The 26,217-nt window shown below is 36.3% G+C and overlaps 1 protein-coding gene across 1 annotated transcript in view; it reads left to right on the forward strand.

Annotated features, from left to right (window-relative positions):
• FLT1 (fms related receptor tyrosine kinase 1) overlaps positions 1–26,217 on the forward strand; it is a 205,990-nt gene that overhangs the window by 57,393 nt on the left and 122,380 nt on the right. Inside the window, exons 7-10 of the mRNA XM_044668966.1 lie at positions 2,905–3,079; positions 4,214–4,331; positions 8,835–9,004; positions 9,432–9,591. Of these exons, the coding sequence (XP_044524901.1) occupies positions 2,905–3,079; positions 4,214–4,331; positions 8,835–9,004; positions 9,432–9,591 (623 nt within the window). The remainder of the gene's footprint in view (positions 1–2,904; positions 3,080–4,213; positions 4,332–8,834; positions 9,005–9,431; positions 9,592–26,217) is intronic.

The following is a 26,217-nucleotide window of genomic DNA, read 5'->3' on the forward strand; positions in this document are numbered from 1 at the left end:
CCCCTGATTTGGCAAATCTTTACAAATAATGATAATTTTAAATAATAACAAATAAGAAATCCATGTTAAATGGGTTTTCTAAAATGGACAATTTAAATGGCGGTCAAAAGAGAACTGAGGAGGGATCAGGGATCCTAGCCTACACTTATTTCCTGTCAGAAAGATTTATGTATTTATGTATCATAATCCAAGGCACTCAAATGCTTATTCACAAATTTAGCCTGTGATTACATTCTGTATGAAAGATTAATGGATGAGTCTCTGGTTACTTCCATTCTTTCAATAATATTTCTCTTCATAGAAGCTAGGAATTTATCCATACTTCATAAGTAGAAAATGAAGAGAACACTACTGGGTTTTTTTCCCTAGAAAAATATTATTTCAATTAAATAAAAAGATTGCAATTCACATTAGTGTTCTCCTCGCTTAAGACAAAATGGAGTCATAGAAGGGACATCAGAGGTGATTCTTCCAATCTATATCAAAACAGGAATCCCTTTTTTTTTTTTTTTAAATTTTAAACCCTTAACTTCTGTGTATTGACTTTATAGGTGGAAGATTGACTTTATAGGTGGAAGATTGGTAAGGGTAGGCAATGGGGGTCAAGTGACTTGCCCAGGGTCACACAGCTGGGAAGTGTCTGAGGCTGGATTTGAACCTAGGACCTCCTGTCTCTAGGCCTGGCTCTCAATCCACTGAGTTACTCAGCTGCCCCAGGAATCCCTTTTATAGCATTCACAACACAGAATCTTGTAGACTCTTTCTGACGATATCCAAGATCTTTACCCAAGAAATCTCATTCAGTTTTTGGATTGTTGTGACTGTTAAATTTTTCCTTGTATGGATCAGAAACTTGCCTCTGCCATATCTCCCCATTGCTCCCAGCTTCATCATCTGGGGCCCTGCAGATCAATCCTTCATCATTCTTCCTCATGACAGCATTTTGAATACTCGAAGAACATTGTCACGTCTCCATTAAGTCTTCCTTTCTTCTGGCTCAGCATTCCAGTTTCCAGTCCCTTTATTATCTTGATCATTTTCCTCTGGAGTACTACTCCCAGCATGTCAGTATTCTTCCTGAATTGTGGTACTGAACACTCAACATAAAACTCGAGACATAGTATGAACTCACTCAGTCTGAACACTTCAGCTATATTAAATCAGCTGAAGATCAAATTCATCCTTCTGCTGGACGTGTCCTATTGTTGACTTACATTCAGGTCTTGGTCCACTGAAGAACCTTTGGGTCTCATTTTATGTAACCTGTTGTCTGAGACATTTTCCTTTTTTTTTGTTTCTGTAATTGAATCTTTGAATCCTACCGTAGGTCTTTATTAGATTTGGCCCATTATTCTAGCCCACCAGATCTTTTTGGATTCCGTTTCTGTTGTTCAATTATTCCTCCCAGCCATCTACAGATTTGCTACACCTTCATCTAAGTCACTAATTTTAAAAAAATTGAATGGAATATTTCCAAGAACACATCCCAAAAGCCTAGGTTCTTTTTCTGGCACTTTGACTAATTTGTTTTATGTCCTTGAGTGAGTCACTTGAAAGCCTCGGTTTCCTTTAATGTAAAATGAGTTTAGACTAGGGTGATCTATAACATTCCATTGAATACCCTCTGTATACCTAATTGCAAAACTAAAATGGGGGCAGGGAGAGAAAATTCTATCTTTGTTCCTGTTGTTAATAATAAAAGTGGTATTTATTGAGTCCATCAATTTTCAAAAATATGGAATGAGTACAGTCTTCTGCCAGTAAGCTCACAAGATAAACATATAGATATAAAACAAAGTTGGAGAAAGAAAGATAATTCTGAGGAGAAAACCTATTTATAAAAATAATTATAATGGCAATAGCTAACACTTAAAAAGCTCTTTAAGGTTTGTAGAGAGCTTTACAGACATGTCATTTGATCTTCACAATAATTCTAGGAGGCAGGGATTATTATTATCCTCATTTTCAGACGGGATAACCGAGGCAGCAAAGTTAAGTGATTTGCCCAGATCATATAGCTAGTGAGTATCTCTGGCTGAATTTGAACTCGAGTCTTTCTGCCTTGAGGTCCAGTAAACTATGCCACCTAGATGCCTCTTCTGCATTGTAAAATAAAACTTCAGAGTTTTCCTTAGTTCCCAATCCCTTCATGTTAGAGTCTTGAAGGTGCTGTTCTGACTTTTGGTGGCTAGAGTTAAGATTTTTTTTCTCAGACTAGTCCTGAGAAAATGTTCCAAAAAACAAGTGAAAGGAGGCTGAAGATATGGTCCAGCAGAGTGATAGGGACAGCTAACCTGAAGGGGATGAAAAGGGACCAGCTGGTGAGCTAACCCTAAGCCCAAAGAATCAGTAGAACTGCTTCCCAAGACTCATTAGTAGGGGAAATGACCTCTTCTATTTTGTAAAGTAGAATCTTAAGTCTGAAATACACACACAAACACACACACACACACACACACACACACACTCACACACTCACACACTCACGGAAAAATCAGGGACTGAGAAAGAAGAAGAAAACAATTCTTTGAAACTTAAAGCTTCCTCTGGTCTGCTTTGAGTCTCTGAGTAGTTTGATCTGAGAAGGAGTCAAGGACAATTGGAACCTATTGAATGGCTATGTAACCTCCCAAACTCATTTAATGGGTTTGGGAAGAAATTGGCAGCCATTACTCAAGGTTCAAAGAGTAAGGCAATAGTTATCAGGTTTGTCACCAATGTTATTTAGCCTTAGCTGAGCTCACTTTCTTCTGCCACTCATTTCCCTCAACACCTAATTGTGTTCCTAGAAAAAAGAGCCAATAAATCACATTGAAATTAATACTCTACTTAGAAAGCATGTGTTTACTAATTTATTTATTATCAAGTATTATCGTTGCATCTAAATCAACGTTTTCTCTCTAGGTAATTAATAGAGCGTCTATAACCCCACGGTTTGATCCAACTAATTCCCAGGCCAATGTATTCTACAGTACTCTTATAATTGACAAAGTTCAAAGCAAAGACAAAGGACTTTATACATGTCAGGTGAAGAGTGGACCATCCTTCAGATCTGCTAACACTACAGTGCATGTATATGGTAAGAGATATTTCAGAAAGGCCAGCACACATCCTGCTTGTAATCACTGTGGAATCTTTGCTTATCTGGAGAACGAGTATCTATTTCCTTTGGCTGTGAATCATGCTGATGTGAATAAATACAACCTTGCTAGTTTAAAAGCACATGAGAATAGCATTTGACATTCTTGAAAATGTGATGCCTTTGAACTGAGCAGAAAGTCTTTTTTTTTATGAATTCTACATGATGAAAAGATCAGCTAGAAAGGAACAAAATTATATATGAAATAGTTTAAATCGTTTGTGAAATCATTCAGTGAAACAAAGAGAATATCAGTTTTGTCCTATATTATTTATACAAAGATTTCCTTGGTATTATTATAATAAGCACGAAACTAAAAAGATATAATAATAAGTTACTACTTAGAATTAATACTGAATCATTTCAAGTTAAAAATTTTTTTGGTAGAATTCTTGTCTTATACTCCAAAATAGAAAAGCTTCAAGTAAATGCTTATATACATTTAGGACACCACAAAAAAAAGTTTCTTTTCCTGTTCTCATTCCCCTTCTGTTGATTGTTGGGAAAACTTGAAAGAGAAGAGCTGATAGGCTGTCTCCTAATTCTGTTAGTTTTCTCTTTCATCCTATCTCTTGATTTCCTATCAGTTGTCCCAAGATTTCCCGAACAGTTGTTTCCACTTTCCTCACCACCTTCAAATTGTTTTCCAGGAATGTCTACTAGTTTTTCTGTTGTGGTGGTATCAGTATTTCTAGCTTCTCCATGGATGCTTTTCTGGCCCTAGTTTACTTCAATTCTCTACAGCCAACCACCTCTTCTATTTAGAACAAATAGGAAGCATTTCGCTTGGCAGAGAAAAAAGAAACTCAGGTGTTTCTCTGATAAGCATTCTCAGCTGTTTTATTATTAGGATTAAATGATGTAAAGTATGTAAGAATGCAATAAAAGGTTGTAGACAAATAACATTACTTTTCTTATGAATAATGGCCACAAGAATTTGGACTGATTCACTGGCATAGTCATTATCTCAGCTCCATTTGCTGATTCCTTTCGTGCCCTCTTTGAGGAAAATGCTACATTTATTTGAAATAAATATCACTTTTACTAATGTGTCAATCACTTCTTCTCTCAAAGAAAAACCATTCATCACAGTGAAACATCGAAAACAGCAGGTGCTCGAAACGATAGCAGGCAAACGGTCCTATCGGCTTTCTATGAAAGTGAAGGCATTTCCCTCGCCAGAGGTTGTATGGTAGGAACACAATTATTCTTCATATCAGTTTAAAAGCTGTTTTCTAAGTAGGGGAATGCACAAAGCTTTGACTTCCTGGGGAGAAAAATCAAGATAAGTCGCTCAGAAGCAACATTAGTTAGCTGAGAACTGAACTGTGTATTGAGGTAGAAGAAGGGAAAGGATAAAAAGAAAAGTGGGATAAGGCCTGGGGCAAAGGATGATTTTAATTTCTTCAGTTGTCGTTTATTTATTATCTCCTCCCTGGGTTTTTAGTTTCACCCTTACTTAGTTTCTTTATCAGTAAATCTTGTCTTCCTCCTTTGTGTTCTTTGTGTTTGTCAACGATTTTAACATAGCCTATAAAAGTAGACTTTTCTCTAAGGAGAAGGCTGAAAAATAATCATTTTATATTTGGCATGGTCAAATATTTAAACCTGAGCAATAATGTCCACAGTGGAGACCTGAATAGGGAAAATCAAAAGTTGTTCATTTGGAATTTTCTTTGTAAAGATTCTGGAGAGGTTTGCCATTTCCTTCTCCAGCTCATTTTACAGATGAGGAAACTGAGACAAATAGGATTAAGTGTCTTACCCAGGGTCACATAGCTAGGAAGTATCTGAAACCAAATTTGAATTCAGTTCTTCCTGACTTTAGGTCCACCTCGCTGCCTCAAATCAGAAAACCTGTGTTCAAACCCTGGCTTAGACACTTAGCAGCTATAGGGCACTAAGCAAATAAATTAATTATCTGAGCTGCTGTTCCCTCATCTATAAAATGGGGTTAATGATAGCGCTTACAGATTTGCTGTGAGGATCAAATGAGATTATGCATATATGTAAAGGGTTTTGCAAATCTTAGAACATTGTATAAATGTGAGTTAATAACCTCATTTGAAAAAAAACATTGATAGGTGCCAGAGCAATTCATTTTTATGGGAGTACTAAAGTACTTAAATTAGTTATGGGGTTTTTTGGCTCAAAGTCAGAATACCCAGAAACCCCTTAAGCAGTGTTTAAAAAAAAAAAATTAGTCCTACACCTTTACATGAAACATTGTAATCTATTTATGATCTCAAGTTATTTTGTTAAATCACTTTTGACACCAGTATCTTGGCTCAAATAATTGCATTTTAACAAAGGAATTGTTACTAGACTGATTAGGGAAACACGATTACATGAATAGGAGCTGGTTCTCCTGAATTCATTTTTGCTCCAAAAATCACATTAATGTAGGCTTTCAAATTTTAAAAATCCTCTCCCTTTGTATTTACAGCAGTTAACATTTAACAAAGAAGCCTCAAACTGAAACTATTATGTTTTCTTAATTCTGTTTCAGTGAAACTCAGTTTAATTGTGTTGCCTAGTATCTCTTCTAAACTTTGATCAACTTGTTTGCTAGTCAAACGATAAATTTCTTTTAACTTTAATTCCTCCTTGATCATAACCTCAATCATATCTCAACCAAATTGAGATCAGATTTGTTAAAAGCACTTAGGTGTGTCAGGCACATAGTAGATGCAATATAAATATTTATTCCCTCCCCTCCCAGTCCTGCAGGTGCCATATAGCTTTCTGGATCAAGGATAAAAATAGCGGTACATTTCTACATTACCAAAATGGTGTCCTAATCACTTGAAAAAAATTAATGTGTCTTCCAATTTGCTTAATTTAAAATAGGAGTAATTAATAATGGGACTAAATGGACTTGGCTAGCTGTAAAATAGATCTTAATAAATTGTAATGGCCTTAGTACTACATTTAGTTGCAATAATTTATTTGTATCTATGTGATGTACATAAGGTAATTATAAACTGATAAATATCCCAGGATTCTAAGTTATTCAACGCAGTAAATTCTTAACATCCTGGGCTATGAGAAAATTTCATAAACCTATTTCTCAAACGTAATAGAGACGATCCTAAGACATGTTCAGTGCATTTTAGAATTTAACATTTTGGTAGAATCATAACATTGTGGATCTGAAAGGGACCTTAGAGATCTTCTAGGTCCAGTCCTTACATTTTACAGATAGAGAAGTAGATGCCCAGAGAGATTGACTTATTTGTCCCAAATCACACAACAATAACTTGAGCTAACCCCAGACTAGGACCCCGGTCTCCTAACATTTAGTGCAGTACTCTTTCCACTACAATACATGATAATTATATTGTGGTGTTGCTTCCTCCTCTGAGATGAAGAATTAAAAAAAACATAATCTATCCTTACTGTTGGCCAGTGCTGTTCCCTAAATCTTTGGAATATTGTAACCCAATCAAGTTACCTGTGTGTGGGTAAATGCTAAATAAAAGTGTACTATAGAAATATTTAATTAATAAGTACTGCTAAAATGACCATTGACATCACTGATAAAATCATTGCATGAGTCCATGATAGGAAGGCCTCTTTTTACTTTTATTTAAAGAAATAATCTGGCTGAATAAGCTTTACAGAAGCTCCTATTTTGTTTATGAAGCATGATGGAAATCAGAAAAATATCTCAAGCCCAAACAAGACACTTTCTAATTAGGTCACAGTGAGGAAGGCCAGCACTTTCCTTGGCACATTCATCTATACAATCCAGAGCATGGACAGAGTAAGAAAGGAATCATGCCTCCCATGTAGGGCACATCCCATTTAGGAAAACACAGACCCTGGAATTATAGCCTGATTTCTTCAGACTTTATATATATTCTCATTAAAGAAATGTCCTTTTTTCTAATCTGTAACTCATTCTCATTTCAGTTTTCTGAACAAGATGCTTCCTAAACTGATTAATATTAGATAAGAATAAAAAGTTGTATCCTATTGCCACCACCTGAGTTCAGACCTTTGTTGCATATTGTCTGATTTTATATAGTAGCTTCCTAACTGGGTTGTTGTCTCTCTTTTCTCCAATTCATCTTACATACCACTACCAAATTTTCTAAAAATTTGGCCTGGGTATTCATGGATCTAGTATATTCCTGGTGAGTAAACTCCTTCTACCCATACAGATCAGAAGGAAAGAGGGAGAAATAAAAATTTCACTGCCTGCTATGTGCAAAACATTGTGATAAGTGCAATACAGATATTCACAACAGCGTTCTACCCACTGAGCTAAATGAGCCTTTATGGATCTATACCTGCTCTGCAACTTGTAGACTTGGTTGTAATAATGAAAATAAATGGTTAGAAAGATAAATCATTTACGACAAAAAGAGGGAAGAAAGGAAGGAAGAGAGGAGAGAGACAGGAAGACAAAGAGAAAGAAATGGAGAAATGGAAGAAGATGAGGAGAAGAGAGAAATGGAGAAAGGCAAAGAGAGTCCTCTGATGAGAAAGAGGGAAGTGGAGAGAGTAAAGAGGATCAGGGGAAAAAGAACAATAGAAAGAGAGAGTGTCAGAGACAAAGAGATTTGCCCAGGGTTAAGAGCTAGAATGTGTGTTTAAGACTCAGATTTAGGTTTTTCTGCATCAAAGCCATCCCCCTATATGTTAAACACCAGGTTAGTCTTTTTTTCATCTTCTAAAACACAGCTATGATTATCTTTTCCCTGCTTAAAAATCTTTGATAGCTTCCAATTTCCTTGCAAATAAAGTATGAACTACTTAGCCCAGCATTGATGACCACATCCAGTCTGTCCCAATCACATTTTCCACCCTCACTTCCCTGCACACCCTCCATTATGCATTCAAACTGGATTATTCCACCACTCTCAAGACTTACCTTGTCCTCCTCTGCCTCATTTCTACTATTCCCTCAGCCTGGAATTCCTTGCCCTTCCCCCCACCTACCCCCCCATTTATACCTAGCAGAGTCCTCTCTATATTCTAGAGCTAAACTCAAAGCCATCTTCTTTCAGAGCCTTTTTCTATCACCTCAGCCATAACGATCTGTCTCCATCTCTCATATCCTTAACACTTCCCACTTCTCTTGGGCACTCATCCTAACCGGCCTTGGGTGTCATAATTATTGAGGTATTTCGTTTTTCCTATTAATTGATGTCAGAAATCTCACCTTATTCACTTCTGATTCCAACAAATGCTGTGTCCATCTTTGTGGAATTTGTTGCCAAATGAAGAAAATAGAAGAATCCCTTCCCTTTTTGTCATCTATTAAATGTATTGGATGATGCAACAGAAACAGAAATACCATAGTGTGAAATGGGTAATTTCTAGTATTATCCATTCAGAGAAAGACTCAAGAAGGAAAAGCTGGATATTCAAATGCATTTGCCTTGAAGGTGATCTCTGATGTTCAGCGTTCTTCCTTTTGAGCAATAGGCAGGTTTGTCAGAGAAGATTGATGAGAGTCACCAAGAGAATAACTGTGCAGAAGGGGCTCAAACAAATTTCATCAAGGCTTCTACCAAGCTTTGATTTGCCTGGTTCTTTTGGCTAGTGTGTCCACTTCATAGGGTTCAGAACTTATAAACATGGAGAGACTCTTGATCATAGAGCGCATAATTTAGCCTTTGGTATTCTAGAGCTAACATCAAAGACTCAGCAGGGACTTTATTAATGATAGCTCTCTGAATCACAGGTTAAAGAATGGGTTATCCGCCACTGAGAAATGTGCTCGCTACGTGGCCCATGGCTACTCGCTAATTATCAAGGATGTGGCAGAAGAGGATGCTGGAGATTATACAATCTTGCTGAGCATAAAACAATCAAAAATATTCAAAAATCTAACAACCACTCTCATTGTAAATGGTAAGTTTCCTATTGTTTTTTCTGTAGCTGGCTTTAAAAAATCAGACAAAAATTGTAAGTGTGCTAATTCATACTTAGAAAAATCTTGCTCGAATTTACCCAGATTTCTTTTTATAATAACATTATCATGGAAAATATAAGAGTTTTATTGTTGGGTGGTTGTTATTGTTATTTTTCCAGACTTTGCAACCAGTAGGAATGTTGCAGGTAATACTAATAATAATGCCTACTTCACAGGTATTGTGGTTAGGAGAGACCCAATAAGATGATATATCAGTATATGAAGTAAGATAATAAATGAAAAGTACTTTACAATTTTAAGGCACTATATAATGTTATATATTATCATTAGCTTTCATTATTCTGTAATAAGATGAAAGTGATTATAGGAATTATTTATTTGTGTCCTGTTTTTCATTCTTTACAGTGAAACCCCAGATTTATGAAAAAGCCGTATCATCATTTCCAGATCCTAATCTCTACCCAGTGGGTAGCCAGCAAAGCCTGACTTGTACTGTTTATGGTGTCCCCCAACCTACAATTAAGTGGATTTGGCATCCTTGTAGCCAAAACCATTCCAAAACAAGGTAAGGATATTTGTTTACATCCTTATTTTTAAATGACCTACCAGCACCTGGGATTAGAATGCCTTTCTGCACAGAAATAGAACTTGTAGGTACTATAAATTTTTTAAATATATACATTTTAATATATTTTAGATAAAGCTTCTCCCATTCATTTGTTGTGCTATATGAGAAATTAGCTGTAGCTACTGTAACCATCTCTCAGTTATTCAGGAATAGATATAAATTTATAAAATTTTCTCCTTTTACTGTCTGCTTTCTACCATTTGGTCTGTTCTTATGAATACTCTGGTTGTGTCCTGAGGGTGAAGAGATATGTTAAAAACCAAATTCAAGATCAAATCACATATTTGTAACTTTAGGCTGAGTAGAATTAACAACTAAATGTTGGAGGTTTGGTTTTGTTGCTGAGGCTAAAAATTCTCCAAAATATGATTCCAAAGTAAGACATGTTTGAAGTAAAGAAAAATATTTTTTACATCTTTCCTCTTCTAACAGATTATAAGTTCCTTGAGGACAGGAACTGTATCTCATTCATTCTTTTATGCCACATTATGCCTAGCATAGTTCTTTGTATCTTCTAAGTACCTGAAAAAAGACTGAGTAAGAATGACTACTGTAAAGCCAGAGGAAAAAAATTTAAAGGTTTATAGTTTTCCTGCCAATTAAAAAAATGTCATTGTTTGAAATCATTTTAAAAATACGAAGAAATAAAAAAGTTACGTTTAGATATAACAATTTATTTTCCATATACTATATTATATTCCTACATATTAAGGGAGAATTACTGTGTATTCCTGAGTCTGGGATGTAGGTCAGATCTAGTCTGCTGCCTTTTGCATTTTCTTTGTCCTCTGGAATCCCAAAGAATGCTGTCCTTTATAACAGAATTTGGTTAATAAATGAAGGAGAGAAAGGTTCTTTTCCTGTGGACGTGACTGTCCACCTGTCAGTTTGAGGAAGGGCTAAGGATTTGATGGACCACCTCTTCATTAGCTATTACCAGTTGAAGATATCTTGGGATAGTCAAGAGAGGTGCTGAGTAATGAACTCCTAAAAATTTATTTAACAGGCTGCCTTACCTGGCTCAGGTTGGTCCCTGGTATGAGAGATGACAACTATGGAGACCTATAAACTTTATCAATTATAATGCTACCCCAACCAATAATCCTGATATAATCAATACACTTATGTTCTTACCCAAAAAATCAGTTCTTTTAAGATAATTTTAATCATAATATAGATGTATGCAGTCCCTTCTATTTTGGAATTTAATGGCTTTGCTTCACTTGTCCCTCACTAAGCTTTACTGATCATCAGTGCTTTTCTATATTAGGAAGTGAATCTAGGAATACCTCATTTGTCATCGGGGGATGGAGCATCTGTCCCACAAGGATGGATTTTCCAAATAACTGAAATGTACATCTTTATGATAACAAGGTTTCCCCATCATGTTCACAATTTTGATGGCAGTCTCCCCAAAATGTATAACCTATTTCCCTGACATCCAAGATGACATGTCCTAAATGCAACTTCATCTTTCCTTGATGACTTGGGGTCATTGTTATGGATATCAATAATAGCATTGCTTTGTAACACAGTTTTGTCCTCAAAATAGAATTATATATCCAAATGGCCTTAAACTATGATGCTTTTATGCTAATAGTTCTTTAATTTTCTTTCATCCACCATTCTTTGTCACGTCTAGCTGCTGTAAGAATGTTTCTGCTTCTAATCTACTGCCTACATATGATTGTCCAGACTGAGAGTAGCTGTGTCTCCTATCTCTCCAACAAGTCAAATGTCTAGGCTATGTGGCAATTAAATAACACCTAGAGGACTTTTTTGTTTGATGTCAATTATGTTAATGTGTATGTTCTGGATGGTTAAAGGGAGAGAAGACTATTGTATAGAAAAGTAGGCAGTTTCTTTTTCAAGAACCTAAGATATGAAGCTCCAACCTCAATTCACCAAGAGTTGGATGGATGGCAGATGTTGGAATGGGTGATATGAAAGTTAAAGAAAGTGAGGAAAACTACAAAGAGTGCTTACAAGAATTTTGGTAATCTTGAGGAGAATTCTTTCAATAGAATGAGGCGTGATAAGGAATTAGAGGGAGCAATGTGTAAATAGCTCTTTCTCAAAGGTAGGAATTAAAAAGGGTGATTAAATATACAATCAGAGCTCAAAGACATAGCAGGGCCAAGTTTAAGGGGTTTTGTGTGTTGTTTTGTTTTGTTTTCATAGATAGGGTGGTCCAGGCATATTGATGGCAGTGCCAGTAGAGGTAGAGATCGAGGATGAAAAATCAAGAGAAAATGACTGATAAGATAGGCCTCTAGAAGAGAGGAGTGCAGATGCAGCTGAAAGCATAAGTAAAAGAATTAACCTTCACAAGGAAAAAGAGCTTCCTTCTCTTTGCAGAGGAGAGGATGGGTGAAAATGTGGAGTGGTTTTGAGGTATAGAGTAAGGGCAAAGAGGGAGAAGAGAGCAACTCTTCAACAATTCAACTCAGACCCAGTGTTGTATGTAAAGGCAAATGTGTGGGAGGGTGTCAAGGGGACAGTAAAGGGACATCTAATATTTATTTCATGAGTTGTAATGAATGCAGACTTTTATTTGCAATTTTCTTCTGGAGGCATGTTTGTGTCTGTTTTGATTTTCCATAAACTATAACTGTCTCAATTAGAAAAGGAAAAGAGCCCTAAGGAGGGAGGTGTATGTTGATATTTGGCACCAGGAAGTCAGGATTTCCTGATGGGGAATTGTACTTAAGTCTTTTATCTTGTCCTTGGATAGTTTGACTGGTGCAGTATTTTATGAATTTCTATTCCATTTTTATCTACTGTTTGTGGGTGATTCTAGTTCAAGGATCATACAAGTTTCCAGAACAAGCAATCTGAAGAATAGGATGTGAAGTTCTGGGCAAGGGGAACTGACTGCTCCATATCGCTGGCCAAATCGACCAAAGGAGAAAAGTGATATTAACAGTTTTCCTGTGTCTCAGTCAGTTTTAGTGAGATTCTGGGGTTTGTACTAAAATTGCTATCAAAATATTCTCATTGATTTAAGACCACAGAAACAAGAAAATGTCACTTTAGCCATTTGCTGTGAAGAAAATACTGCTCTTTGAATCATTTAGATTGTTCTTTTTATAAACATGACAAAGTGGTACCATTTTGGTGAGAAAATTACTCAATAAATTTGGAGGGAAATCCAAAGGATTTAAGTCCAAAGGAAATAAGAATACTTAAAACACCATAAAAGTAGGAATTTGTTCATTAAGTATTTAAGGAGTGACTTTCTCTACAAAGTTCCTTTTATGACCTACTTTTAAGCTTTGGGGGAACCAACTTCACATTCATGCCTCCCCATACTGACTGTAAGCATTGAGAAGACATCCCAGTGGAGAGCTAATAAAAAAATGAATGCTTGAATTCAGTTGTAAACAGAAATTTTAGTTTAACATTTTAATATGAGACTTTCTTCTGAAAATTGACTTTTCACCTTTCTCATAATGCCTTCTGAGCTCTTCCACTATTTTTAAAAATATTGATTAAAATAACATGAAGAAAAATAGTGGATATACAACTTTTTATATTCTCTTTGCTCATTTAATATAGTTTTTATTTGTTTCTTATATTTTGATTCCATTTTTATGGGAAAATATTTTAATGAATACATTAATTTGTACCAGAACCTGTAATGCTTTCTTCAGAAATTCAAAAGTCTCAATTAGTTGAATTGTGGTCACCTTCTTCTTGAGATTTAAATTAGAAATATTTGTAGATTTAACCTAATTTGTGTAGTTTCCTAAAGACAAGTATATATAGGAATAAATTTTTCAAATTATCTTAATGTTGCTCATCTAATTTTTCTTCGTGGAATATTAAGTGGCATTAGCAAATTAACAAAAAAAATTCCCTACATTCTCCTATATGCTAAAGAATCTTATTTAATTAATTCTGATTTGGTTGATTTATTGTTATTGTGGTTTTCATTTCTCCTGACATTGTGTTCTTGTAAGGCATTAGGAGAACTGGATGTTTTAAAAGGGAGAGGAAAAAAAAAATTTTTAAACACACTGAGCAAATAAGCAAAGAGAAACAATATGCAACAGAATTCATTTTCTATTTGTCTGAATGTTAGGTTAGAAGAAAAGGAGCATATGTCATTTATTATGACAGTGGATATTAATTAGATAATTATGTATCACTGAATAGAGTTGTCCTCCCTCATCCTAAATTAGTAGAATCTTCTACATTCTGCATTATTAATTGTCTTCCTCATCATTAAATTACATATTACAGTTATTTGCTGTTTACCGTATATAAAGGACTATGTTCAACACTAGGTGACATACAGAGTTTAGATGAGACACAGCCCCTGCCCTCGAGAAACTTTTAGTCCAGCTATGAGATGACACCAACATATGTAGTCATCATAATATTAGCTGACATTTATATAGAATTTCTAAGGTTTATAAAGCACTTTACACATATTATCTCATTGGCTATATACAATAACCCCATGAGATAGGTCCCATTACTATCTCCATTTTACAGATGAGGAAACTGAGCCTCCAGGTAAATGAGTTGTCCATAGTCACACTGCTGGTGAGTGTCAGAGGCAGAATTTGAATCTAAGCCTATCCTGACCTCAAATCCAGTGTTCTTTTCACTACAACATACTGTCACAAAGTGCTATGGAAGAGCTAAGGGCAAGCCGTGACTGACTGGTAAGATCTAGGAAGGCTTCCTATAAGATGTGGCATTTGAATTGGACATTAAAGGACAAGAAGGAATTCAGGTGAAGGAAGATGGTATGCGCCTACTATGTTCCAAACCCATGAAAGCACAGCGTGTGTTTGTAGGGCAAAGGGCAGATGAATTAGGATGAAGTACAGATTGCATGTGAGAGATTAATAATAGAGAAACCCGAGAAGTTATGTTGAACCTAAATCTTGAATTGTTAGGCAGGTGACTGAACTTGACACAGTAGGCAATGAAAATTTTGGAGCAAAGGTGGGACGTGACCAGATCTATGTGTAAGGAAGATAATTCTGGAAGGCAGGAATAATTGGCAGGGTAGATGAAGGAGGATGGTTCAAAGTTTTAGGGTTTGGCCCAACATCCTACATTGGTGCAAATGCTATGTAAAGTAGAGATAATATATAGACCAAGTTTCCCAAGGGCTTCTTGTCAATATTAAGTGAGAACAATGAAATTCCTTTATGTATACAGAATCTTTGTAAACCTACACAAGGAACAGATTGCTTGTATGATGAAAGAGGAAAGAAGAAGAGGTCAACATCTTTTTTAAAGGTACTAAGGTTTTTAGCGTCTCATCAAAGAAACTCTGTCTTCTCTTGAGGGCTGGTTTTAAAGGATATTTTGAAAATATAACTTATGGGAAATGCAGGACAATTTGCTGAGTGTATCATAAGTCAGTATGTGAGCAACATTAGGAATATAAAGTGTTGGGGAAATTGCACATTGAAGGAAAATACAATCTTTGAAATATATGTGTAGATTTTTAAGAGATGAAAATATGGAAATAACAAATAGAAAAGAGTAAAGGATTGGTTGGGACTGAGAATAGAGTCATTTTCCAATTTATTCAGACTTCCATTTACTTATTTCTATTTCCTACATGAAAAGCTATCAGGAAAGAGAGCCAAAAAGGAAGTGGCCATGGTCAGGAGGCTGTGGCTAGGAGGTAGACCTGTGGGTGAGTCCAACCCACTTGGTAGCACAACATCTTAAAACTATTAGCCCACATCAATTCCTTTGACTTTGTCCAGTTCCCAAAGCTTATTAATCCTTCAGCTTTTAAACAGAACAAGAAACCCTGAGTCACTCCTGTGAAGAGTCCCTTACTCACTGATCCACTAGATCTGCCTGAGAACCCCTTACCAAGGGCTACAAATTAGACATAGTCCTAGCTTTTAAGAGGTGCATCATTTCATGTGACAAGTATGGTCTAATGGAAGAAGAAAGGAGCTCTTCCTCTCCTACTTCATGGAGAGGACATTTTTAGGGACTTGGGGGATGTGATGGTTAGAGATAGCAGGCAGATTGATGAAGAAGAGAATTTGTGCCTAAAATGAATGTATTTTCCAAAATAGTCACATTTTCACAGAAGAATCTGAAGAGATGAAAAAATGGATTAGATAAGCTAGTCTATTTTTTTAAGACTGCCTTGTTCTCCAAAGAGGCTCTCAAGGCAATTATTGGAAAAGTAGATGCATAAATAAGTCTGCAAACTAACTCTCAACTATTATCCTACTGTCTTCCTCTATTGTTCCTATCTCCTGAGCCAGTTTTTCCCAAAGATATTATAGTAGGTATTAACAATAATTGTGGGGATGGTAGAACCTTCTTATCGTGTCCATCAATGCAACCCTTCTCCTCCTTAAGTGCTCAGTTTCTGAGCTGCTGCTGACATTTTTATAAAATACTGTCTTTGAACGTTCTAGGAATCCCCTGTGGGTCATTTCTATTGGCAGGCCCAAGAATGCCAATTTTTTGTTAATGTATTTCCTTTTCCAGAATTCACTTTCTTCAGTTCATGTACCATTTTAGTTCTCTATCCCCATGGAACAGTCCAAAGTCATAGTCACTTTGGGTTTCAATCTGTTTCTTCTTATAGAGACCTTCTTCAAGGTTGAGCTCTGATGTTTGTTCCTACAAAAGCCTCTTCTGAAACCCTCTAGTGGCTATTATCCTTACCACTGGAAATTACTTTGTATATGCTTTGTATTTACTTATCTGTGGTCATGTTGTTATTTCCACCCCCACCCTCAAAAGAATGATAATGCTTTGAAGGCAAGGAAGTTGGAGTTTATTATCTTTGGTAGATACTTACTAAATGCTTGATGAATTAATGAATTTAATAAAATGAAATTTAATGAGTATAAATGTAAAGCTTTATACCTAAACTGTAAAGGAAAAAAGCTTTCTAGATATAAATGATGGAGGCTAGATACTAAGTTATCTAAAAAATATTTATAGATTTTATTGGACCACAAACTGAATATGTCAATAGCGTCATATTTCATTAAAAAAATTGAATGTATAATCATGGACAGTATTAAGCAAGGCAGAAGCAGAGCTTCCAATATTGCACTTGGCCATGGTCAGGCCAGATCTGGAGTATTGAGGAAGGATAGCAATAATGCCCAGAGAAGGACCACTAGCCTGGGGCACGTCAATGTCATATAAAGGTCAATTGAAGGAATTAAAGAGGTTGACTCTGGAGTAAAGAAGATTCAAGAAAGACATGATGGCTGTGCTCAAGTATTTAAGGAGCTGTCATGTTGAAGAGAGGTAAGATTTGTTACTTAAGAGGAAAAGGGGGAAAGAAAGAATGATGGGGAGAATCTGCAAAGATAAAAATTTAAACTTGATGTTAAGTAAAACTTTCTAAAAATTAAAACTGTCCAAAAAGGAATGGGCCTTCTTTGAAAGTAGCCTTCCCTTTTTGGAAATCTTCCACTAAACACTAGGTGACCACTTGCCCTGGATAATGTATAGATATAAAATTCATAGCAAGTATGGGTTCAACTAGATGGCCAATCAGATCCTTTATACTATGAAATTCCATGATTAAACATTTCAGTGTACTTTCCACTTTATCAAGATACATCGCCAGTGGAGATGTATGAAACAAATATTTTCTATTCCATGATAGCATGCTATTTTTTTAGTTCAATAATGTCTTATTTTAAAGATATCGGCACAGATTACATAGTGTATTACAGGCCTTTATTGGGGATAAAAAGAAGTGAGCATCAAGAAGTTATTTTTAGTAGACTCCTCATTAAGTGTATTTTTAAAATATATATTGGGAGCATTTATTTACTTCTGTTTAGTTATTTTGTTGTTGTTGTTCAGTTGTTTTAGTCATATCTGATTTTTCATGACTCCATTTGGGGTTTTCTTGACAAAAATGCTGGAGTGGTTTGCCATTTCTTTCTCCAGCTCATTTTATAGATTAGGAAACTGAGGCAAATAGAGTTAAGGGGTTTTCCCCAGAGTCACATAGGTAGTAAGTATCTGAGGCTAGATTTGAACTCAGAAAGATGAGTCTTCCTGACTCTAGTCTGGGTACTCTCTCCGCTTTGCCACAAACACTGTGACTATGGTTATCACCATCCTATCAATCTAAATTCATTATCTTTAATGATCAATTAGTAATGAATAATTATGTAAGAACGAATCCAGCTGAAAACCACTTCCTCAAATATGCCCACTTGCATACAATTAATAACTATTAAATATTATTGCATGGTTGGGTGGTTGGATAGAGAACAGGGAATCAAGAAGACAAAATTCTATTCTTGTCATAGCCAGCAATTTGTTCTGTGTGGTCTTGGTAGGTCACTTAACTTCTCTATACTTCAGACTTCTCTTCCATAGAATGGCCATTGTGATACTGGTTCTTGGCCATGACCTACATAGCTATTCATAAAGCCCGTGTGTGTGTGTGTGTGTGTGTGTGTGTGTGTGTGTGTGTGTGTGTGTAAGTGTAAAGCTCTTACAGTGGAATTTTACTCTGCTTCTAGAAAAAACCTGAAATAATCACTTGGCTTCTTTCTTATTTGGTAAATACTAACTTTTTTCCTATAATTTTTAAAAAATGATAAGCTAATATAACTACCAACTTCCACATGTAGATATGATATGACAAAAACAGCTCTAGAATGAGAACTAAAGGAACTTAGTTCAAGGAATGAACTCTGCTACTATTTCTACTATTAATAATGATTTCATAGCTATCATTGGTGGATATTTGATGCTCACAAGGGCCCACTTTTCAAATGAAGAAACTCAGGTTGAGAGTGATCAAGCGACTTGCCCAAGTACCCTGGCTTGTAAGATCTGAGACAGGATTTGAACTTGGATCTACTTTCCCTCAAACCCAAGTTTCTAAATTATTTTAGCCTATTTTTTTAATATGGCAAATGGCCCCGCCAATCTCTTAGGGTTATTGTGAAAGCCAAGCAAGTTTATGTAAATAAAATACTTTATAACCATAGACTTCTATGCAGATGTCAAGTGTTATTATGATCATGATTATGAACAATTCGACTTAGCCAGGGGGCACAGTGGCAGAATAAATTGTGGCTTATCCTTATCTCTATGTTCTTACTCCCAGTGTCTACACACCCTAAAACAATTCAGAGGTGAAAAACATAACAAATTAATGTGATGAATATATGATATTCATATGATATATGATATGATATATGATATGATATATGAATAAAATGATGAGGGAAAAATATCACCAATTTTCTGTGGCCTTTGACCATTGTATCCCATCTTCCATCTTATCTACATGAACAAAAGCATCCTTAATCTTGTCAGAGCTTCTGTAGAACCTTCCTAGGTTGGCTCTTCTTATCTTTTGCGCATGAATCCAGACATCCAGTTAGTAGGAATTCAATTGAATTCTTAGCTGATGACTTTTTTTTATTAGTTTTTTTTTTCCAGTTAAAGTGGTGGATTTTCTAAGAAAACAAAATAGACATACTTGGAATCTCAAGGATGTTTTCTTCCAGCTCCTCAAAATAGGTCAGATTTGGAGTTTAAAATGACTGCATGCTTCAGGAATGGTAGAAAATAACTAATAGTCCATTCCTAGTGCAATTGTTATCTATTGTAACACAGTGGCACAGGGTCTCACGTAGAATCTAGTGAAGTATTCTCTTTGACAAACTGTAGTTTGCCCCCCCCCCTTTTTTTTGCCATTGTTACTGTCTAAATATAGGAAAGGCAAACACAACCAGGGATTCTGTACAGAGCTGGTCTAATTGCATTTCTACATTGTTTGTGTCAGCAAATTCACAAAGAATGGAAAGCCAGAGTCATTAATGATGTGTTGGGGTGGATCACTGAGGGAAAATATAGTGGTAAGCATGGGGGGGAGGGAGAGGAGTATGGGAAATTAACAAGCCAGAAACAAAACAAATGTTAATTTAGTTCATTCAAAATGTGCCAAAGAATCAAAACATGATTTTCTCTAAACATAGATGTCTCATTTTATGTCATGGCAGTTCTAATTTCTGTTCTATTTTCCAATTGCAAGACTAAAATTCTGGCTGCATTAAAGCTGAAAAAAAAAAGTGACCATTTCCTGGGTGTAAAAGTAGGTCAAATGCCAGAGGGAAACAGATAATTGGAGAAAACTTTTAAGAATGAAGAGAAACATGGCTGATATCTTAGCATTCCTAATGCATCTCTTAGGCCACACATACACAAACACGTAGAGCTGTTGATGTGTAGCATATATAGGATTATTTGAAGAATGACTTGTGTACGTCCACCTCCCGAGAGAGAACTGATAAATAGAAAATAAGTAAGACGTAGTTTTATATATACATATATCTTTTTGCCAAATGATACCTTCTCTAATATGGGGAGGGAATGAAAGGAATTTTAATATAACCAGCAAACAAATAATTTTAAAAAATTAAAGATATGTAATATATAGCATGTATTTGAATATGAGAATGTGGACCCAGACTAGGCATACTGCAAAGAATTCTAATTTGTGACAAAAGAAAATCTCTAGTCAAATGAGAACTTTCAAGACGACTTCACCAAAGAACACTTTACCAGGACTTTGTGTTAAACAGACAACCAACTAAAACTGACCATCTTATACAGTAGCTTTCATCCCAAGCCAAAACTGGATGTTTGCTTACTAATGAGGAACTTCTTGCATCCTATTAAATAATTACTGGGCTGAGGAAGGGCATGCACTGCAATGTGAGTGTCCCATAGAGGGACCCTTATTAATATTTCATAAAAGCCCTGAGAACAGAACCCAAGCCCATTTGCCAATGCCTCTTTGCCAGTTTTCCATGCCTAAGTGTGATTTGCCACTTTGAATCTGGTGGACAATTATTCTTGCTGAATTAACTGTCTCCTGTAATTGCTATAAAAGATTTCATTGTTTCCTTTAAATAAAAAAAAAAGTCTGAGTCATGCAAATTCTATCTTGTATGAGTTGAATGGTGAACTTTCTGCCATGAATGATGTAGCTTCCCAGGACTGGGAACACGGGAACATAATGGCATGAAAGAAATGTGGGACGATGCGCTGGAGATGGGGCATAGGACGCCAGAATTCTCTGCATCACCCAATCTAACTTTATTCAGAGGTGTAAGAGTTGAGTGAACACTTCAGTATTGAATCGATGAGTAATTTCTTGAAAGAAGATATTTAGAAAATGTCTACGTTTACTACATGAAGGAAATTACTTACAAAACAAAACAAAAACTGCAAGATTAGAAAGCTTCCCCACACCACCCCTATGTGTTAAAATCCTTCCCGTCTTGCAAATCCAAGTGCAGGAGATTCACTTCTTCAATGGAACTGTCCATTTCCCCCCCGATATCTCATAGCCTCTCTTGATGCACTTCTATTCTAACTATTCTTATGATTATTTTGTGCCTGACATCTCTGGAACTAGATTTAAGTTCTATAAAAGTGAAGATTATGCTTTCTTCATCTTTATATGCCCCAAAAGATGTTTCATGAATGTTTGCCAGATTGAATCGAAGTGAAAAACTTCAGGGAAAAGTACATCATTATAAAGACCTCTCCAGTGATTCAGGTCATTTTGGTCCGGGATGCCCAAAGCAATAAAGTAACCAAGGGACATTAAAATTGACCCAGGCTCTTCAGTATCTTCAGGACTGAAGACCATATTGGGATGGCCCCCTAAAACTACTATTGATTTAGACCCTCTGGGGAAAATACAGGCTGGATAAAACTCAACCCAAACCAAAGAGTTTGGACTAAACCAGGCCAGTTTCCAGAATGCAGTGAGTCAAAAGTAGTTGAGCACACTGAACTTGACTTGTTTTGACACTTTCAACTAACAGTACAGTCCTCTCCTTGTAATTTTTTTCAGTGTGTGGGTGTGTTTGATGTCCTGTAGTGAAGCCTCATCCCCTCAATTTTTTGCCAGGAATTAATGCCCTAGACCAGAAGTCAGAAAGCCCTCAGTTCTATAAAACATCAGCAAAGGTATTGGATGCAGAAGTAAAAGCGAATGCAATTGACAGACCTACAACATATGTGGGAGAGAAGGAACAAAGACAATACCTTAGCAGAGATGCATAATCATTATTTACTTAATTTAGTGACTAGAGAGGAATAAAGAAGAGGGAGAAAGAATTGCAGAAGAGATGAATCAGCATGTAGAGAGGATGAAAGGAAGTAGAAAGAAAAAATTAAAAGATGTACTTGATGAAGAATAATGGACTCCTAGACAATGTGGAGGGAGTTATGACAAAGAATGCTCTCCACCTCTAGAGAAAAGAACTGTTGGACAGAATGCAGATCAAAGCATTTAGGTTTTCACTTGTTTATTTTTGGTTTAGGGTTTGGGAGTTTATATGATTATTCTTTTTCAAAAATGAATAATATGGGGGGGGGGGAGGCAGCTGAGTAGCTTAGTGGATTGAGAGCCAGGCTCAGAGAGAAGAGGTCCTGGGTTCAAATCTGGCCTCAGACACTTCCCAGCTGTGTGACCCTGGGCAAGTCACTTAATCCCCATTGCCTAGCCCTTACCACTCTTCTGCCTTGGAGCCAATACATAGTATTGACTCTAAGCCAGAATGTAAGGGTTTTTTTTTTTAAATGAACAATACGGAAATATGTTTTGCATGATGATACATGTGTAACCCAGATCGAATGGCTTGCCAGCTCCAGGAGGCAGGAGAGAAGGGAGGGAGGGAGACAATTTGGATAATATAACTTTGGAAAACTTATGTGGAAATTTATTATTATGTGTAACTGGTAAAATAAAATATCTTTATAAAAATATATTAAAAGGCATAAAAAAAGAATAGTGGACTATCTCTAAACTGCTCAGATGATAATAATTAAAGGTTCTAATTCCAATACCAGCACTGACACTCTCTAATTTGTCTAGAATCATAGATTGTTAGATTTGTAAGGAACCTTAATGTATGTAATCTAGTTCAGGCATCCCTTTGGAGGTCTAGGAAAACCTATAGACCCATTCTCAGAACATTTTTTAAAATGGATTTTTTCAAAAAACATACAAGATTAGAAAAAAAAAAAAAAAGGAAAGTTAGTGAAAATAAAAATGTAATTGTTTTCCCACTCTTGAAATTTATTCATGATTCCCTTGAGTACCAAATTAAGAACTTCTACTATAGTACAACCAGCATAGGAAGAAATTGAGGTCCACAGGGGGTCAAGTGTCTTTCTTGGGGTCATTTAGCTAATTATGATTAATTTTAGCTAATAATGGCAAATTTGACACACCTAAGCCATGTAAATAATAATGTAGGCAGCATAGATTAGACTTTTAATGATAAATGTAGATAATAGGTGCTGTAGGGGTTGAGCAGAGGGAGAGAGAGCTATATGGAGAAGATAGAATAAAGGTATAATAAATTAGAGTAAAGAATAAAGAAGATAAAATAGTAGGATTTTGGTAGGTGGAGTGGATGCCCAAGCTCATTCTCAGTATCAGGAAAAAATGCTCAAAGTCAAATAAGAAGGAAAAAATAAGGCAAAGTGAAGTGAAAGGCCAATGGGGGAGACTAATCTGAATGAAGCACAGGACTCTGGGTGGGAGAATATGGGCAGTTAGGCTTAGAAAGGTAGATGAAATGCAAGTTATGGAGGACATTGTGAGACAGGGTAAGTAATCTGAAGAGTCATCATTCTACTTTATGCCAGGTGTTGGGGATACTTTGAGGGGCCCAGAGATGCTCCTGGTCTTAGCTGAATTAGAAAGTGCATTGGGATCATCTGCAAAGGGCATTTATAGACAAGAGGAAATAGGAAGGTAGTTGACATTTAATGTTTGCCAAAAGTAGAACCTGTCCATTTTTTGGCATTATCATTGAGTGTAGAGAACATTGAGCCAGAAGAAAAAAAATGGAAATGGAAATGGAAAAAAATGGAGTGAGTGCAGGGAAGCAGAAGGAGACATAGCAAAGTGGAGCATTAAGAAATCTCGCCTCTGGGTGTCCTCTCCTTGTTTAGTGACTGCAGGATATGAGAGTTCTCATGCTGGTGCCGGGGTCCAGGCACATACAATGTAATGGTGTGAATGAAGTGAGTAATCATGACATTGTCATATCAGACCCAGACTAGTATTGTTTCCCTGAATTTATCACTATTACTTCCCCTATTAAATTTCTTCATGTTACTTTCCCACCGCTACTGGAATTGCCTTCCTCATGCAAAACAATTCAATAATGGCTTCCTGTTATCTACTGAATACCAGTCAGACTTCTTAACTTAACATTCAATACCTACACCCCTACTCCCAATCTGCTACCACTCTGTCTTTCCAGTCTTATCTCCTTTTCCATTTTCTGGCCACAGATTTGACTTTCTTCATATGCTTTTCACATAGTAAGCACTTGGTAAATGCTCATTCATTCATTCATTCTCTATGCTTCATAGGCCATGTTGTTCATTTTTAGGCACACAATAAGGTAGGCATTTGCTGTCATCCTGATGGAATTCCCTTCTTGTTCAGAATGAGGATAGAATTAACATCATTCTTCACGGGACATAGAAGATTTGTGCCAAAGTCAAACTTGGGCATTTTGTAGTAATGGAGTTGCAGAAATAGTTATGGAGCAGAGAAAAACCATCTTTAAGTAGATAATAGAAGAATGTCCAAATGGAGTCCAAGAATCAATCCCCAAACATATTAATACCTCCAATTTCCACTGAGTTTACATCCCTACATATTACTTTACAAATCTTTGCTTTAATTTTCTATAATAATCTCTTTGCATCCTAGCATCAGAGCTATGTATTTGACATTTCTTTTTTATTTTTAACTTTTACCTTCCATTGTAGAATCAATACTGTGTGTATTGGTTCTAAAACAAAAGAGCAGTAAGAGCTGGGCAATATGGGTTTGACTTGCTCAACTAGAAAGTGTCTGAGCAGATTTGAACCCAAAACCAACCATCTCCAAACCTGATTCTCAAACTATGGAGTCGCCCAATTGCCCCTGTGTTTGACATTTCAATTCAACAGGCATGTATTAAATATCTCCTATGTGCAAGGCACACTACAAACATTGGTTTTGATGGCCATACTTTTTCTCTGGATCCTTGGCTGCATACAACAAGGAGTTTGTTAACAGCATATAGGTGGCCTCTGCTACAATTAACGCATTGATGTCTCACTGATTATTTTTGCTGAATCCATCTTCTTGGTGTTGGTGTTGGTCTGTCCTGTTGTCATGCTTGATAGATGATATGGTTCCCTAACACTTGGAGCTGTTTCACGATAGGTCAAGACTGCCAAGATATTGATGAGAAGCTTCCTGAAGTATTTGCATTCTCCAGGAATCTCATGGTAAGCTCCATGAGTATTTTAAATGCCAATCCATCAGCCATGGCTTGTATAACTAGTGGACTCTGGAGAAATCATTCAGTGGTCAGCTTGCTCTTATGGCAGACATTCTTAACCTGGAATCCAGAGACCAATGAGGTAGATTTTAGGGAGTCTATGAATGTAGATTGGGAAAAGATTACATTTTAAGTTTTACTAACTTTTGATTTCCATTGTAGTCCTTGTATTTTACCATAGACATTTAAAAACATTCTCCAGAGAAGGGGTCCCTAGGCTTCCCCAGACTGCCAAAGGAGGTGATCAGACAAAAACAAAAGGATCTTGTCTTAGAGCCTCTTTTGTAGCCTCACTAATCCAAAAATCCAAACTGACCATAGACAGAATTGTGACATGCTGTTGTTGGATCGTTTCAGTTGTGTCCAACTCTTCATGATACAATTTGAGGGCTTTCGGGGGGCAAAATGTGCCATTTTCTTCTCCAGCTCATTTTACGGATGAGGAACTGAGGCAAACAGAGTTAAGTAATATGCCCAGGGTCACACAGCTAGTAAGGGTCTGGGGCTAGTAAGGGTCTGGGGTTGGATTTGAACTCAGGAAGATGGCTCTTCCTGATTCCAGCCCAAATGATTTATCCATTGTGCCCCCTCACTGCCCAAAACTGTAACATAGAGGAAATTTATTTTTGTTCTTCCAGTCTCTCTTCTCATGTACTCCACTCAGCCTTCGTCCTCAGCTCTTAGATTCATTCCGTTCCCAGATATCTAAGGTTCCTTCTTCAATGTCCACCTAGGCTTAGTGTTATATCCCATCCTCTCCCCAAAGTCCTATCAAAACTAACCTCATCTCTGTCCTACGTCCTCTAGCTACCTGAACTTATCAACTAAACTATCCTAGTAGGTTAACTGTATCATGTAGCATGCATACATTCTGACAGACAGTGAGAGGTTTCTAGAAATTGTATTTTCACCTAAAGTAATTAAAATGGAAATTTCGGCCACTGGAGCAGGCTGGTGTGTAAGAGAATGTATTCAAGTCCCACTTCTTCCAGGAAGTCCTTCCTTATTAATTACTCAGACCCACGATGATTTCTCTCTTTAACATTTGACCTCCTATTGCATTTATTGTTTATATCAAACAGCTAAACATTTATTTTCTTGTACTGTTCTCTGTTTTTTCTCCTATGAGTCTCTTACTTATATCCCAGTGAAATTGTAATTATATATTATACTTTTACTCTTTATATATAATATGTGA

The sequence above is a fragment of the Gracilinanus agilis genome, chromosome 3 (assembly GCF_016433145.1).
Source record: "Gracilinanus agilis isolate LMUSP501 chromosome 3, AgileGrace, whole genome shotgun sequence".
NCBI lineage: Eukaryota > Metazoa > Chordata > Mammalia > Didelphimorphia > Didelphidae > Gracilinanus > Gracilinanus agilis.